Source organism: Lutra lutra, chromosome 15 (genome assembly GCF_902655055.1).
Source record: "Lutra lutra chromosome 15, mLutLut1.2, whole genome shotgun sequence".
Classification (NCBI taxonomy): domain Eukaryota; kingdom Metazoa; phylum Chordata; class Mammalia; order Carnivora; family Mustelidae; genus Lutra; species Lutra lutra.
Genome location: NC_062292.1, coordinates 30,844,046 through 30,861,889, shown reverse-complemented (window position 1 = coordinate 30,861,889; position 17,844 = coordinate 30,844,046). Strand labels below are relative to the sequence as shown.

General features: G+C 52.5%; 1 protein-coding gene across 2 annotated transcripts in view; it reads right to left on the bottom strand.

Moving 5' to 3' along the window:
• Nucleotides 1–3,886, bottom strand: part of TP53BP2 (tumor protein p53 binding protein 2) — a 56,410-nt gene extending 52,524 nt beyond the window's left edge. For both annotated transcript variants that reach the window (XM_047705431.1, XM_047705434.1), the window contains exon 1: nucleotides 3,644–3,886. In XM_047705431.1, coding sequence (XP_047561387.1) covers nucleotides 3,644–3,670 — 27 coding nt within the window. In that variant the 5' untranslated portion in view covers nucleotides 3,671–3,886. The remainder of the gene's footprint in view (nucleotides 1–3,643) is intronic.
• Nucleotides 3,887–17,844: the final 13,958 nt, after the last annotated feature.

Genomic DNA, 17,844 nt, shown 5'->3' with positions numbered 1-17,844 from the left:
TTTTTAGTTAGCCTACTAAAATGCACCTTCCCCCTATGGTTTTGGGTCCAATTATCACTTCATGTCCCACATGAAAATCACTTACTTCTCTACCATTTGGTGAGAAAATACAAAGACACCATTTATTTGCACATTTTTAATATAATGCTGTCTAAACAGCAAGCTGTTATCTTTAGAATGCCTAGAAAAGCAAATCAAGGAATGTGCTTAGTGCCAGAGAACCTCACAAGTAAAAATGGTTAAAATGGAAACTTTTGTTATGTACATTTAACCACAAGAACGAGGAAAAAAAAAGCACACCAAGACAACTGTCTACATGCTGAGACAATCCATTTTGTCAGAGGAAGCACACAGCTTTTCCCAATAAATTGGTTAGAATTTTTCAAAGTAAGAAAATATGAAACTTCCCTCAACGTTAAAATTTAAATCCAGGTATAATGGGGTGCCTGGGTGGCTCAGTGGGTTAAAGCCTCTGCCGTCGGCTCAGGTCCTGATCCCAAGGTCCTGGGATTGAGCCCCACATCAGGCTCTCTGCTCTGCAGGGAGCCTGCTTCCTCCTCTCTCTCTCTCTCTCTGCCTGCCTCTCTGCCTACTTGTGATCTCTGCCTGTCAAATAAATAAATAAAATCTTAAAAAAAAAAAAAAACCAAGTATATTAAAAGCCAAAGATGAGAAATATATTTAAGAAAATGGGTTTATTTTCCAGTACCCAAGAAACGACAGGATAAAGACACACCTAATACAATGGCACTAAATGAAAACTTGCCTCCAGTTTGTAGGGACCCCAGGCATAAGAAGCTATGGTTTCACCAGGATTGCAAATCCCACACAAGCTGGACGCGGTACTGAGCGCTTCAGGACTAGCAACCCTAATCCTCTGACCCCCTCTAAGACCTCCATAGGATCATAATCCCCATTTTACAGATGCTGAACCTGAGACAAATCACTTTTTTTTTTTTTAAGATTTTATTTATTTATTTGACAGAGAGAGATCACAAGTAGACGGAGAGGCAGGCAGAGAGGGAGAGAGAGAGAGAAGCAGGCTCCCTGCTGAGCAGAGAGCCCGATGCGGGACTCGATCCCAGGACCCCGAGATCATGACCTGAGCCGAAGGCAGCGGCTTAACCCACTGAGCCACCCAGGCACCCCGACAAATCACTTTTTAAAAGAAGATGGTTCTTGGGGCACCTGGGTGGCTCAGTGGGTTAAAGCCTCTGCCTTCGGCTTGGGTCGTGATCCCAGGGTTCTGGGATCAAGCCCCGCACTGGGCTCTCTGCTCAGCAGGGAGCCTGCTTCCTCCTATCTCTCTGCCTGCCTCTCTGCCTACTTGTGATCTCCGTCTGTCAAATAAATAAATAAATAAAATCTTTTTTAAAAAATAAAATAAGATGGTTCTGGTCACAAAGGTCGTAGCTGAAGTAGTGAGGTCCTGGCTGCTTCTGGCTTCAGCGCTGCCCCCCACACTGGGAGTCCGTGCTGAGGGCGATCAGAAGAACCATAACACTCACTAACACAGAGTCTCCAGAGCAACATAACCTTTCATAGATTCGGATCATCTGGTATATAGCAGGGACAAGGAAAACTCTCCTAAGTTTTAAGAAAGCCCAAAAGATATCTTGACATGAAACCATCCTTAAGATATCCCATTGCAGGGCGCCTGGGTGGCTCAGTGGGTTAAGCCGCTGCCTTCGGCTCAGGTCATGATCTCGGGGTCCCGGCTCTCTGCTCAGCAGGGAGCCTGCTTCCCTTCCTCTCTCTCTCTCTGCCTGCCTCTCTGCCTACTTGTGATCTCTCTCTGTCAAATAAATAAATTTAAAAAAAAAAATCTTAAAAAAAAAAAAGATATCCCATTGCAACAACCAACACTTATCTTGCTCCTATTTTTAGGAAAATTCAGAGACAACCTGCAAAAGCCATTTCAAGAGAAAGAAATATTAAAAGGGGGGGGAGGGAAGAAATGTAAATCGAAGGGATAAATATTTCAATAGCAAACTCCTTCACCTTCTTCCATGGTCCATATTCTAATACGTGGCATTTGCATCACAAACCTAACTTTGTAACCAGGTATTAAACTAAAACAGGATGCAGAACGCTCAACACTTTCCAATTCCTTGAATCCTGGCAGGACAAAATACCCCAAACCATCAAAACTCAACAATGAATCCCGATAAACTAAGTTTGCTGACTGTGAACATTTAGGATGCCCTCCCAAGACTTTGCGGGAGGGGTGAGGGTGGTGAACCCGGACGACGACGACCACTTTCTACTCTGTACCTGTAACTGCAAGTGAACACGATCTGTCCTCACTCCATTCTACAGATGGGGTAATGCCGTTAAAAGTTGCTAGCTTCTTTGTCTCAACACACGAAGCCATAAGGAAACAGCAAGGGCCACAAAATGACCCCGGTCCGGGGGAGAGGCGCGAGCACAACTTGGGGGGGGGGGGGCAGGGGACACAGGCACGAGCCCCCAGCCCAGCACCCCTTCCCACTCCCACCACGGGCGCTGAAGGAAAGCACCACTTCACTCCAGCGTCTGCCCTGGGGGGCCAGAGCCCGGGGCGGGGGGTAGGGGGGGGCCAGCCTTCAGGAGCGGGGACTCGGAGGGTTGGTTGGGGGAGACCAGAGGCTCTAGGACTGGAGGCCAGGTTCAGAGGATTCAGCGGGTTGGGGAGTCGGGGGGTCTCGTGGGACCAGAGGCTGGGGGCCAGGAGGTCCAGGGGGCTCGTAGGGAGGCGACTCGGGGGTGCCGGAGATCAGACTTGGGGGGGTGCTGGAGGATTCGGGGGATTCAGGGGGCCGGGTACTCCGAGGGGTGGGTGGACAAGGGGTACGGGCAGGGCCGGTGGTTCGGGGGATTCATGGGGCCGGGGAGTCGAGGGGGAACAGGGGAGACCAGGGGTTCGTGGGGGGCTGGGGGGGTTCGGGGATTCATGGATCCGGGGACTCGGGAGGGGGAACGGGCGGGCCAGGGGTTCGTGGCCTGGGGGTTTCGGGGGATTCATGGGGCCGGGGACTCGGGGGAGGGGAGTGGGGGTTCGTGGGGGATGGGGGCTCCGTGGGTTCGGGGGTATTTTGAGGGCGGGGCAGCGGGGTGAGGCGGCTGAGGAGGGTTCGGGGGATTCCGGGGCCGGGGACTCGGGCGGGGGGGTGACGACGGGGTGTTCATGGAGGGATGGGGGCTCAATAGGACTTGGGGGATTCGCGGGGCTCGGGGAGGGGGGCCGTAGACCGAAGGCGCCGCGGGCACTCAGGTCTCCCGCGACCCGACACTCGGGCTGCCATCGAACACCGAGAGCGAAACCCAACCAAAACTAAGGCAAGGGCAAGTTTGATGCCTGTTTCACTCCCACAAAAAGTTTTTTAAAAAGACAAAGCAACCGAGACTCCGGGCCCCTGTTCTCGAAGCTCAAGGAGCGCACCAAGTGAGGACCCCGGCGGAGACCGGAGTAAACTTTCGGCGGCTGCTTGCCCGCGGCTCACCGCCGGCTGGGGGCCGAGGGCTGGGGGCTGCGCCCGGGGGGTGAGGGGGGCCGAGGGTGGGGGCTGGGCCGGGACCGCGGCCTGGGGGACCCGGAGCCGGGCCGCGCCGCCCGCAGCCCGGCTCGGCTCCCGCGCCCTTCCGCGCCCGTCCGCACGCTTACCGGCATCATCTTGGACCCGAACCGCATGGGAGCCGCGGCCCGGGCCGAGCGGGGCGCCCGGGTCTCGGGAGCGGGGGGCGGCGGCGCAGGGCGAAGCTCCAGAAAGGCCGCGGACCTGTTGCGAGGCGGCCGCTGCGTGGGCGGTCCGCCGAGCCCTCCCCGCGGGCGGGGGCGCCACCGAGCCCCGGGCCCACCCCCAGCGGCCCCGACGCGGCTTTGTCTCCTCAGCGCCCGCGACGGCCCGCGAGCCCTCTGCGCTCCGCCCCCCGCGCGCGGCGGTGGGGGCGGGGCGGGGCCGGGAGCGCGCCTGCGCGGGCGGGACCGGGAGCGCGCCTGCGCGAGCCAGGCTTGGGTGGCTGGCTCGGCGGCCGGCTGGGCGAGGGTTCGCGGCCTCCACCTTCATCCCTCTGCCGGTCGCCCAGGTTCCATGGGAAAACTTGTCTGACTCGCTTTCACTAAGTAAAGGAATACACTAAAAATTACTTCAATGGTAGAGCGTACATATTTTTGTTGTAGTCAATAAACAAGCCTCCAAAACGGTTTAAAGTGTGCCGAGCAGCCTTGTAAGGAACCGCTTTTCTGCGGCTCTAGCCGGTCCGGCCCTCCGCCTGTAGGGGGGCGCGCTTCCCCAGCCCCGTGGCGGGCGCGCGCTGGGGGAGGGGAGGCGCGGCCTCGCTGAAGCCCAGGTCGGGCGGGCAGCCCCTGAGGAGGATGGGCACTCCAGTGGGGGAACAGCTCCGGTGCGGGGCAGCCCCCGAGGTGGGGCTCCGGGGAAGAGCTGGGGGAGCCCCCGTGGTGGGGACCTCCGAGGAGGAGCTGGGGGAGCCTCCGTGGTGGGGACCTACGAGGAAGAGCTGGGGGGCAGCCCCGTGGTGGGGGGCTCCGGGGAAGAGCTGGGGGAGCCCCCGTGGTGGGGACCTCCGAGGAGGAGCTGGGGGAGCCTCCGTGGTGGGGACCTACGAGGAAGAGCTGGGGGGCAGCCCCGTGGTGGGGGGCTCCGGGGAAGAGCTGGGGGCAACCCTCGTGGGGGGCTCCGGGGAAGAGCTGGGGGCAGCCCCCGTGGTGGGGGGCTCCGGGGAAGAGCTGGGGGCAACCCTCGTGGGGGGCTCCGGGGAAGAGCTGGGGGCAGCCCCCGTGGTGGGGGGCTCCGGGGAAGAGCTGTGGAGCAGCCCCCGAGTTGCGGGAGCTCCAGTGGAGGGCCCTCCCGAAGTGCCTCCTCCGCAGCGAGGCTGAGAAGTGAGGCCAGCGAGGAGAGTACCTGCCGGTGCCCAGCTCCAGGACTGGCAACTCTTTCTGGGTCCGGCACCCCCCTTCCCAGATATCCCTAAACCCCGTGTCGCGCACCACCCCCCTTCATACCGGAAATAGTGAAGAGCACCTGACTCCATTAGAATGTAAACGTCTCCAAACCTGCTGTGTGAAGTCTAGGTAGGTTGGGCGGACCGTCGTCCAGAGTTAAGCAAAGCGGCTCTGTCGCTGCGTTGGTTCAGTGCTCATCCATCACCTGCCGCCTGTTCTGAGCGCTGCCGTATGCAGATGCACAGAACAAACATTGGATGAGCGGTGAAACCAATAGCGAAGTGTATCAATAATCAATGATTACACAAATTACCAGTACGGTCCTAAGGACAAGATTGAAGGAGGTCGGGGGAAGAGCCTGCAGGTACAACTCTTAAGAGGGTGGTCCAGGAGTACCCCCCAGGACAGAAGGCTTCCAGGCGGAGGCACTGGCCAGTGCGAAGGCCTCCGGGCAGCCTGTCTGCGTCGGGCGGGAGGGGGGGTGTGCTAGACAGCTGCAGAGACCGTAAGGGGCCGGCGGAGTGACACCCCCACCCCCCACCCCGGACTTGAGGGCTCAGTGGAGAGCCCTGGGAAGGTCTTTGGCACACCATCTAACTCTTATTTCCCTGGGATCACGCTGGTGGCTGTGCGGAACCGTTGGATTTTGGAGAAAATGTAGGAAGCTCTTGCAGTCGTCCAGGCCAAACATGGGAGTGGCTTGGGCAGTGGCCTGGTAGTGCGGGTGCTTAGCTTTGGGATGCGTTTTGAAGAATTCCCTGACAGGTTAGCTATGGATATGAGAGAAAGAAGTCAAGGGTAAGTCCAAGATGTTTGCCCCGGAGGATGAAGCTGCCAGCAGCTGGGGCAGAAGACAGCAAGCGGGGCATCCCATCCCACAAGGATCCTCGTTGGCAACTGGCAGCTCATAAACGGACCCTTGAGCACTTTAAAAAAAAAAAAAAAAAAAAAAAAAAAAACCTGGCCTCATATACATGGGTTTTCATTCTTTCTTTGCACAGAAAGAAATCTCAGCAACAACCTAAGATATCACGATCCACCTTCATCTAGAAAAAGAATTCTGGGCATCAGTCACTAAACTTCCCGTTCTCAATAGAGAACACGTCTCTTTACCACCCAGAAGCTGGTCACATGCTAGAGTACCTTACATTTCATATGAGCACCAGCAGCCCCCCGCTTATTCATAAAATGATCACAATGGAAATAGAGGCAAGGACAGAAGACCTGGAGTAAAATGGCCCGGTTCTGTTTCTATACTGCCTGTGGGACAGATAAGCCACATAACCGCAAGCTGGGTGGGGTGCCCCAAGGGGAGCTTGTACCCGGCGCACAGTACCTCTCCTCATCTGTTGGGCTGGAGTCCAGTGTTTGAGTTCCCAACAGCCTCCCCTCCCAGTTACCCCCTTTCCCATTTCCCTCAGCGGTCTGACCCCAGCCAGCCTCTCCCCTATCTCCTCCCCGAAGGTGAACCCCCATCTCCCTTGGACACTTTTCCCCCTTACCCTACTTCTACTCATGTGTCAAGTGCCCACCTCAATGGAAGGCTCTGGAAGTCAGGTTGAATGAATACCTCATCCCTATCCCGTAGCCATTTAAGGGTGTGCAGAAATGTATGAATGTACATATATATGCTCATTATATGCTTTATTTATTTATTTATTTATTTGAGAGAGAGAGAGAGCGTGAGCACAAGCCAGGGAAGGGGCAGAGACAGAGGGAAAAGAGAGAATCCCAAGCCGACTCCCTGCTGAGCGCAGAGCCCAACATGGGGCTTATCCCACCACCTTGAGATCATGACCTGAGCTGAAACCAAGAGGCGAAAGCTCAACAGAGTGAGCCTCCCAGGTCCTCCATTTGCTTTATTTATTTATTTATTTGTCAATCATAATACTTACACCATGTGATATAGAAAAAAAAACACAGTTTTCACCCCAACTGGACAAAATGGCAAAAACCAATTGTTATTCATTTATTCACTTATTTGTCTATGTTCAGCCCCAATGTTGTCCTTCAGGTATAGAATGGATGGTACTTAATAATAATCGTAAGTTTACCATTCTCTCTTGTCTCTGCAGGTTTGGTAAAGTCTCGTCCCTGACTCCTGCTGTAGCCTCAGGGGGGGTCTTCCCGAGCATCCTTGGGGGCTGTCAACACGAGTCCTCTTGTGCCCTCCGATCCACATTCCAACCTCATGGTTGATAAACCATAGGCCAACGCTGGCTCTCCGCCTGATTGTGTATTGCCTATGAGCAAAAATGGTTTTGACATTCTTTAATGGAGGGAGGGGAGGAGTCCCAGAGAGAAGAGGAAGATTTTGTGACACATGAAAATCACATGAAATTCAAATCTCAGGATGGGGCCACGTGGTCATTTAGAGGACGTGGGGGCAGGTGGTGAGTAGCACACGAATGGTTATTATACTTCTCTGTCTTCTTGGGTCTGCTCTACATTCTAGATAATACCATGTTTCTAAAAAAGAAACATGAAAGCCATGGGTGGCTTTCCATCACTATGGGGATCACCTGCGGTGAGCATGGCCCCTTGCCCCCCCACCCCAGGCCCAGCTCACCCCTGTTCTCCACGAGAAGGAGGGTGGGGGGGAGGAATAGCCCAGTGTGCACTTGTGTTCGTGATAAAAGACTCAAAATTGGTGACTTTACAGGACAAACTCAGGGCTCTGAAGACATCTGTCTGTGCTGTGGGCTGTACCTCCATGTGGTTTGAGGAATTCCCTGCGTCCCTGATAATGCATGGCATTCTTACCTCCTGTTGGCTGCTCTGTCCCCACCCTGGGCCTCCCCTCACTCACCCTTGGTGGTCCCACCCTCATCTGAAACTTGCCAGAGTCACCTTTATTTCACGGATGCCTAAACATTTTCTGTCATGGGAGTGATGCTTGTCCCCTCCCTCTCCCAATGCAATTGTCACTGGGCTTCAGGACGGGGCTCTCTGGGTTTCCCCCTCCTCCTCCTCTCCCTGCCTCTTCTCCCCATTTTCCCCACCAGCCCTGACGCGAGGCTCAGGTCCTACCCTTTCTTGCTTTCCTCATACATCACAGTCCTAACTGTCACCAGCATACGGGGCCAAGGTCCACATTTCGGTCTGGTCTGCTCCTCAGGGCTCTAGAACCTCATTGCCAAATGCGGAAGCTGTGGGCCAAGTGTAGTGATGGAATGTGGCCAGAGCAAGTGAGAAGCTGAAGTTGTGATTTTTTATAAATTTGAGTTCCAGTATAACTAACATACAGTGTTGCATTCGTTTCAGTTGGATTGGACAGTCCCGGGGACCCTGTCCGGTCCTGTCCAATGGCCAGCTTGACATCGCCGCACAGCTGCCTCGAAGTGTGGCCACCACAGCTCATCGAAAAGCAAATGTATGGCTTTTCTCCCCAGTCCAGTCATCTTCCAGTACTTTCTGTCTCCAAGGATGGCACAGGTGCTCATTCACTCTCTCAAACCAGAGCTCGAGGCATCAAGCTGGACGTTTTCTCTGTCCCCTCTAACCTGTGCTCAGTTCTCTCTGGTTCCCAAATATATCTTCAGACTCCCGGTGTTTTATCCCTACAAGTGCCCATCCAAAGTCCCACACGTGCTCATGGACACCCCTGCTTCAAACCCGCTTTACCACCACCCCCAGTCCCTGCCCCACACCCTCTGAGACTCCGCCTCACTGTCTGTGCCCTCTTTGCTCTCCCCAGTACATGCTCCAGCCAAGCCCCAAGGCCCTCTCCTCTGTGCGCCACGCCACCTCCACATGTTCACATTGGCCTGCGTTCCTAGTATTCCTGGTGTTACTCTGCAAACCACAGAGCAGGGACTTCTACCCATCCCTGCTTCCCGCTGATTGTTCACAGCCTACCACAGGTCCCAGGACATGGTAGCCGGGTGCACACGTGAATGAACAAGGGAGGGAATTAAATGAATGACTTGTTCCTTTGTCTCTAACGCATGTGGTTCAAGCCAGTGTCTCTGTCAGCTTACGGCCGTACTAAATAGCACAGTCTAAGGGCGCCTGGGGGGCTGAGTTCGTGAAGCAGCTGCCTTCAGCTCAGGTCATGATCCCAGAGTCCTGAGATTGAGTTCCACGTGGGACTCCCTGCTCAGCGAGGAGTCTGCTTCTCTCTTTGCCTCTGTCCACACCCCCCACCATGCTCTCTTTCTCTCTCTCAAATAAATAAATAAAATCTTAAAATATATATATATATATATATATATATATACATCATAGTCTAGGTGGCTGAAACTACAGGAATTTCTTTTTTCACTGGTCTGGAGGCTGGGAAGTCTGAGATCCAAGGTGCCTGCCAACCCTGTTCCCTGATGAGGCCTCTCTCCCTCGCTGGCAGACTGGCGTCTCAGAAGTGTATCCGCACGGGGCAGAAAGGAAAGTGAGGTCCCTGGTGTCTCTTCTTACAAAGGATTCATACAGGATCTCAATATGGGCCCGCCCCTCGTGACCGCACATGAATGTGATTCTCTCAACGGCCCCACCTCCGAATACCACCACATTGAAGGGTAAGGCTTCAGCTTGTGAATTTTGGGGGGATACCACGAGGTCCATGGCACCCAGAGTGTTATCCTATCTTATGGCCTACTTATCACGCCAAAGAGCCGTCCCTTAAATGCCTACAAGAGGCTTGGGTTGAACGAGGGTGAAAGGACCTAGGGAACCCAAACCCATTGCTGATGGTTGGCTCCGGGCGTAAGCGCGTGTGGAGAACTATACAATTCTAGCATAACCTGAAAATAAAGAAAATCTGTTGAATGAGTTGGATTTCAGAAGCCTGAATTGAGGCTTCGCTATGGGCAAGCAAGAGAAATCTGGCCCAGCAGATCGCGATAGACACTTTCAAGTGCCGAGACATCACAAAGGCTACTGCCCGTCATCACGGGCCATCATGCCGTGGCCTCTGTGGTCCCCCAGCACAGAAAGCTGTTAATTCCACGGAGAGGAATGTACACGCATGCCTTTCCGGTCTCTAGTAACATATTAGGTTGGAATGAATTGCGTTCTCGTCACTTAAAAACCATTTTAAACCATTTGTAAATGGGCTTTATTCAAATATTTTTCGAGTGCCTGTGAACAACACACTAGTTTTGTAGATAAATGGCACGGCTCCTTTGGGGAAAGGACCAGTTCTTGGAGCTCTTGACATTCCCTTTCACCAGCACACACTTTTACCAGCAGTTAATTATTAAATGAAGGCAATCATGTTGCTACTTTTAAAATTTTTTTCCCAGTAGCCAAAGATAAACAGTTAGAAAGGAAAAATCTCATCAGAAGGTTTTCTATACCAACACTTAAACCCCATCGTCATCCAGTAACAATTAGGCATGAGCTCACATTTGTTATCTGTCAGCAGGACTGTATCCCGCTGCACCACTAGCGTTTCCCAGTGTGATGGTGGGGAGTCTTTCTAGAAGTCCTGTCCGAGCTCATGTGTACTGCCCTAGTTGAGGCCCAGAGAAATTTTTTAAAAAGGTCCACAGAGAAGGCAAACTTGGAAGAACTACAAAATTTGAAGCAGGAGGGGCGCCTGGGGGGCTCAGTCAGTTGAATGTCTGACTCTTGGTTTCAGCTCAGGTCTTGATCTCAGGGTCGTGTGTTCAAAACCCACATGGGGCTCCCTGGTGGGCATGGAGCCTACTTAAAAAAAAAAGGGTTGGGGGGGTGTTCCATGGTGATTCAGATGGTTGGGCAGCTGCCTTCAGCTCAGGTCATGATCTCAGGGTTGTGGGATGGAGCTCAGCTGTCAGGCTCCGTGCTCAGCGCAGAGTCTGCTCGTCCCTCTCCCTTCCCTGCATGCTTGCTCGCACTCTCACTCAAACAGATAAATCTTTAAACAAATAAAAAATAAAAAATGAGCTTCCCTGAAGTTGGGTGTTTTCTATTCCATATACTTGAGGCCTTGATTTACTGGGAGGAAATTTTATTTCATTTAAGCAGTGTTTTATCGAGCGTCTACTACATGCGTAGTGATATGAAGCATATGGATAAGACGCGATCCGTGCCCTAGATGGCAGACGCTCAACTGACTGAGCCCCCCAGGGCCCCCAAAGTTAGATTTAAATTTTAACATTATTGTTTTTGCAGGTGTGAATATAGTTTTTAACCACATGCCAAAGTGCTTCCCTAGGGAGCCTTGTTCACACTTATCACGTGCACAGATTCGTCCTGTGTGCAATTTACAGGTGAAGCTATATCCCCCTCTTCTGAACGTCTGATTTTTTTTTTAAAGGTCTTTTTATGTGAATCATCTCCCCAAACAAACAAACAAAAACAAAAACAGGCCCGGGGCGCCTGGGTGGCTCAGCGGTTAAGCGTCTGCCTTCAGCTCAGGTCATGATCCCAGCTCCTGGGATCAAGCCCCGCATGGGGCTCCCTGCTCAGTGGGGAGCCTGTTTCTCCCTCTCCAGATCCTCTGTGCTTGTGGTCCCTCTCTCGCTATCTCTTTCTCTGTCATAAATAAATAAAGTCTTAAAAAAAAAAACAAACAGAACAGGTCCTGTGACCAAACTGCCAGTTGAGAATAAGTTTATTGCTCCTCTTTCCACAACTGGCCAGATGTGATCTCTGAAAACACCACAAAATCACGCAAATCAGGAAGTTCTAGTCTTTGTGGTCACTTTGAGGACACTCATGACACCACCCGGGCGGCCGAGGGGATGCACATCAGAGAGCCAGCCAGCACCCGGGAGGTGTCGCTGTGGGGAGGTGGCCTGCACCATCTATCCCCACGATGCCACAGCTGGGATGGGCGTCTGGCCATGGATCCCTCCCTCTTCCATAGAACCTCATTTATTTCATGGCTCTGTGCTTTTCCTTTCACGTTTTAAGCTCTTGACCTTGATGTGTCTTTCCATATTTAAATATAGCACATTACCCAGGTACGTCCTAGCACAAGAGTAACTCAGAGACATTGAGGAACCAGTACTGGGGATGACACATGGCAGGTCTGCAAGGCCAGTGGCCCCTCTTCTGGGGGAACAAGAGGCACTCCCTGTAGGAAGGAGAGAGCTGGTTGGAAGGGGCCGAGGAAGGCCGTCTGGGAGAAGCGGTGCGGTGGGCCAAATTCTGGGAATGACCCCAGGCCCCCCAGCCTTATATGACCTCATCCCCCCTAGGGTGAATGGAATGAGTCCACGTGATGGTTTTACCTTCTCTGACACAAGGGAGTTGTCCGGGTGGGCCCGGGCAAAACACCGAGTCTCCTGCAGCAAGAAACAGACTTGAAATGCGGGGGGATCTCACCGAGGTGGTCCTGCTGCTTCTGAAATGGGGGTCATGCATGGGGGCCAGAGAGGGTGGAGGCCACCCTCACCAAGACAAGTGACCTTGCTCCTACAACAGCAAGGAAGTGAGGTCGGCAGGGAATCCAGATGAGCTGGAGAGCAGAGTGACCCCACAGCCTCCAGGGGAAAGCCCGTCAGCTGCCCCCTGGGGCCCCCGCCTGCTCAGCCAGTCACCTGTGTGGTGTATGGTAACTTGTATGCAGCAGTGGAAGGCTGACACCGGCGACATGTGAGCTGCACCCGGAGGGACAGGTAGGCTTTCAGATGGTGAGAAGAAGCAAGGGGAGGGAGAGCAGGACCAGGACCACATGGGGGAGTGGGAAGTTCTGGGTGCCAGCAAGGGCAGCTCAAGGGGTCCGGAAAGCCCCCCTGAGCTGCTAACCTCTTCTCAGGGATATCATGGAGACTTTCAAGCACAGGAGTCTGTGCAAAGAGCTGTTCCTTTGAAGGCCACACCCACCATATGGTCGTGGTGGTTGGGGGCACAGGATGTGGAGCCAGACACAGAGGCAGGAAGACAATTAGGAACCTATCACCACTGCCCAGGGGACAGGCAGGGTCTTTCAGCGCTCACCAGGCCCCGGGCAAGTGCAGGGTCCCCCCTCAGTGACAGGGGACAGAAACACTGAGTAAAGTTCTCTCTTCTGGAGAATCTTTAGGCTTCCTGAAAGGACGTGGTGGAATGACACTGCAGTGCTCAAAGTCGTCTGGACTCTCGGTAATGCTTTTCCTCCTCCGCAGTCCCTCTGACCCCTCCCTGCAAGTCCTTATATCAGGCTCCGCTTCAGGGAAAATCCACGTTGATAATCCAAGCAAAGCACTCCCAACCCAGGCTGGTGGTGCGGATGAAAGAGGGACACGGACACGCGTGTGCTGCGGATAGAAGCTTTGGGATGTGAAGGGTAGGGAAGGAAGAGCCCAAGAGTGTGCCAGGGTTCCGCGAGTCATGGCAGGAAGAGGCAAGCATAGGGTGGAAATGTGTAACATGTGAGGTCCTTGCACCAACATCAACAACATTGTCATCAACACCATCAATAACTTCACATTCTCTGTCCTATACCCATTGTCCTTTTTCATAAAACAGAAGTCAGAAATGCAGGTTGTTACATCTGTAAAGGGGTGGGAACTGCAGACAAATCCCGTTGCTACCAGCAGCTCCTGAAATGTCATATATCTGCATGCACCCCATTGGTTGCTTTACCTGTGGCCGTCACACCACCTCCTGGACCTCAGCCCTGTGGGATTCTGCCTGACTGATGTTCCCGGCACCTGACCGTTCACAGCCTTCTAGAACCTATACAACCTTCTAGAACCTACACACAGCTCACCTCCCTGGGCAGAAGGCTGCAAGATCTTGTCTCATCCTCTCCCACAAACAAACAATAAGAACAAGCAGTGTGTCAATTCTGAGCTTCCAGCAAAGCTGTGGTTTTATAACTTAACCTCAAATATGCAGAAAGAGAAATGACACCTGGGACCCCAGATGCCAAGAGGACCTAAGAGGGAGCCCTGAGTCTCGTCAGGTGTCTTTCTTCTTAGCTATCTCAAAAAACAAAGTGACATTTTAGGTCGAATACTGAGGACCGTCTCCTTTTTTCAGTGCTTACAATTGTTGAGCCCTTGAACCACATTATTTTATTAAATTCTCGCAACGACTCTGTCTACTAGTTGTTAGAACTTCATTCTGCAAAGGGAAACACCGACCCCTCGACAAGGGACAGCTGTCTGTCCCAGTAACCCAGAGTGTCATTGAAACCCTGGCATCCTCACTTCCCAACCCCACTTTTCCTATTCATCATCTTGACTCCCTGTGGTCATGCTAGTGGAGGAGTGGCATAGCACAAAGGAGAGAACAGGCCGGCATTATCTCCCCTGGGTCAATGACCCTTAACCTCATCCTGTGATCACATGGGGCGTTCCCTGTTTATCTCCCAGAAGAACAGAAGCAAACGTTTTGCTAAATCCCTGTGATTCGTTACCAATAAGTCAACCCTAGCACAAGTGTGCGTGGTATTCCATTTCCCAAGATGACTCACCCTATCTGGTCCTCACCCACATAGCGGCCCACCAGCCACCCCGAAGATACCTGTTCCCCTGAGCTGTGCCTCCTTCCAGCCTCCAGGATGATCCCCAGTGCCCCCTGTGGACTCCCTCCCTGCTGCCTGGGAGGTGATCCTCACCACGTGATTTCTAACCTTCTCTTGGGGAAGACATTCACACATTTGCAACAGGGCGGGCCAGAGGTCGTTCAAGGTTAGGAGTTCATCAAGAGCTAAAGATTCACAGTGGAAGCCGTGCTCCAGAGAAGCGTCCAGGCCCACACTTCCTAGCAGATAAAGACATCGCACATCAGTGGAGGGGCACACGGGTGTGCTGTAGGAGTTTGGGTAGCCTCTAGAATGTTCCATCTTTCTGGCTTGTGCCCTCTTACTGGAGCTGCAGAGAGAGAACAGCCAAAGCTGCTGGAAAGCAGGTCATGTTAATTTCCCAACATAAATAACACATTCGTCAGCATGGGAAAAATTCAGAGAAGCTGAAATCCTTCCCAAACTCCTGGTTTAATCAACACTGTGGGCTGAAACAGGAATCCAGTCCTCTAATTCTGGGAAGTGGAACCTGCGTTGTCTGGCAGCCAATGGAAATAGCCCTTGACTATGGCTTGTGTTGGCGATACTAAAGCCATTGAAAGATCCAAGTGTCAGAGAGGAGGGGGGTTGGGAAGAACACATGGGTCTAGGGAGACAATGAAGCCAATAGCATCTATCTCCATCCAAGACCCCACATGTCCATGGAGAAGTAGCCTCTGTTGAGAAGGGACTGTTCCTCAGGCTTCCAGAACATGGGACACATGCCCACCGCCATGTTTTCTTATCTGTGTTCTATGCTCTGAAAACAGCCTTCTGGCACACGATGCCATCACCGAGAGCCCTTCTAGCACAGGTCACAGTAGCTTCCCTCCCATAGGAATAGATCAGAGACTCAGGCATTCTGTCACTAGAAAGGTAAACAAACCCCTCTTACAAATCATTCTGCTGGAATTCTAATGAACATGCATCTGCCCCCATGTGGACCGAGAAAATCCAGGTGCTGGACCAAAAAGTCCAAGGACTGAGCTGAGCCCAGAGCTTAGGGACTCCTCAGTCCCTAAGGTCCCTAAGTGGCAGAGGTGCCACTGGGCTGTGTGTGACCCACTGGATTCCCATCAGTGACAACCCTTGCCCCCCACTAAAAAAAACCCTTTACATATCAGGATGCTTTGAAGTCACACCTATGTCATAAGGAACAGTTTATGAAGGCCTTGCTAAGAAATCATTTTTTTACATTATTTATTTGATAGAGAGCAAGAGAACACAAGCAGGGGGAGCAGCAGGAGGAGAGGGAGAAGCAAGCTCCCCACTGAGCAGGGGGCCCAATGTTGGACACAATCCCAGGACTCCAGGATCATGACCTGAGCCAAAGACTCAGGAAATCCAGGCCCTAGGAAATCATTTTTAAGCATTTGGCTGCCTACAAAAATAATCTGATTGTCTCCCTCCCGTCCACCATGGACTAGGTGCATAACGTATACTTACACCGTGCATATAATAATAACATGTGCGTATATGACATGTGTGTCCGTGATCATTCTGTCTTCCTCCTCCTTTGCCACCTTATTTACATATCTCTGCATCACGAGCTAAAATCAGGTGCTCAAAACGTCACCCACAGTCTCGGCCACAACTCCCACCCGCAGGCATAAGTTGCAGACGAATCTCTGGATGATTCGAGGCAGACCTGATTACCTGGTTCTCCCCTGCTCTCAACCCTTGCGGCTGTGCATGTCCAGCTGTCCCATCCCATCTCCGCTCCCTCGTAAGTAACAGTCCTCCTGGCTTGGCTGTGTCCTCCAGCCCATGGACTCCTCCTGCTGCCTTCTGCTCAGCCGGGATGTGGCTCCAACCCCCTCGCCTGCCCCCCAGCCAGTTGGTCCTCCTCCCCAGTTGGGCCCTGGGCTGGGGACACAGACAGTGAGGAACCACGAAGCAGGACTCTGTCCCTCCCAGGGGATGATGGCAGAAAGAGGCAGCTAAGGAGCACTTCTGGCTGCAAGGACATTCCGAACAGCCACAGGTGGGGCCAGGAACAGTCTTCCCAGCACATGCCAGATTTGCCTTTAAAGGAATCTAGTGCCTTCGGGAAAAAAAAAATGTCCTAAGTCCTCTGCTTGGTGATCAAGGTCCTGTGGGGTCTCACCCTACAACGCCATCCATGTGGCTGCCTCTTGGTTCCCTCTGCGTTGTTGCTAGTGGATGGAGGTGCTCACGATCTCCCACTGGGTCCCAAGCAGCCCCCTTTCAGACCCTGGCTCATATGCTGGGACATGAAAGCCCCAACATCCTCCTGTCTCGCAGGCAGGCGGTCACGTCTAGGACCCTGCAACCTTGTCACCTTTTGGTACACACACCTGACCGTCTCCTGGTTCACAGTCGTCCTCTTGCTTCCCATTTCTGAAAGTTTTGATTCTCACAGACTTTTCCATCTCAGCTGAGGCCAAAAGACACCTCCAGCTCCCTTTGACGCCAGGAGCCCCTTCCCCTCCATCCCGCATGTCGAAGCCCCCTCCCCACCCCCACTACTGGTGCACACTCCACTTCCTCCAGGAATGCTTTCAAGTAAGAAGAAGCCCCCACCTGGACCCCACACGCTTGACTCATCTCCCTGCCACCGCCCAAGACATCTGCCACTATAACTTTACAGGTGTCCATGGACTTGGCTTAAAGCCTTTCCACATATGAGAAGTCAAGTCTGCTAGCCTAGGTTTTATTTTAAATTTATCTTTGGGTCCCTCCCAGCCTGGAAGCATGGTCCACTGGCCACAATATTCTAAGTGCTTTGTGGAATAGATGAATGATCTCAGAAACCGGAGGCGGTTTCTGAGTCTGAGTGTAACTCCTGCTGGTCAGAGAAGGAAGGGCATCCCAGACATTCAGGGGAGAAGTCCCTGGACGGTCACCCATTTACTGAGCTCCAATTTTAGGCCTGAAAAAACAAATCTGTGTTTTTGTGAGTTGAGACTTCAGAATGCTGTTTTGTAGTCTTTCTGGTAATTACAGAAACCAGAATGTTTATCTAGAACCTCCCTTTTAACAGATAGCAGTTGTATCAGTAAACCCTCTACAGACCAAGTAAAATGCATCGTTCACATTTTATGGGCGCCTGGGTGGCTCAGTTGGTTGAGCGCCTGATTCTTGATTTTGGCTTAGGTCATGATCTCAGTGTCCTAGGATCGAGCCCTACATAGGGCTCTGTGCTCAGGGTAGAGTCTGCTTGTCTCTCCCTCCCTCTGCCCCTCCCCCTGCTTGCACATGCACACATGCTCTTTCTCTCTCTCTCAAGTAAACAAGTCTTTAAAAAAAATAAAATATATTTTATGCATGCTAAATGTAGAGCCCTTTATGATAAAAATGCTTGGTCTGGGTCACCTGGCTGGCTCAGTAGGTAGAGCATATGACTCTGGATCTCAGGGTTGTGGGTTCAAGCCCCATGTTGGATGTAGAGATTACTTAAAAAAATGTTTAAAAACCTTTAAAAAATTTTTTTGGTCTGACAAATGAACCAGTGGCCCTGGAC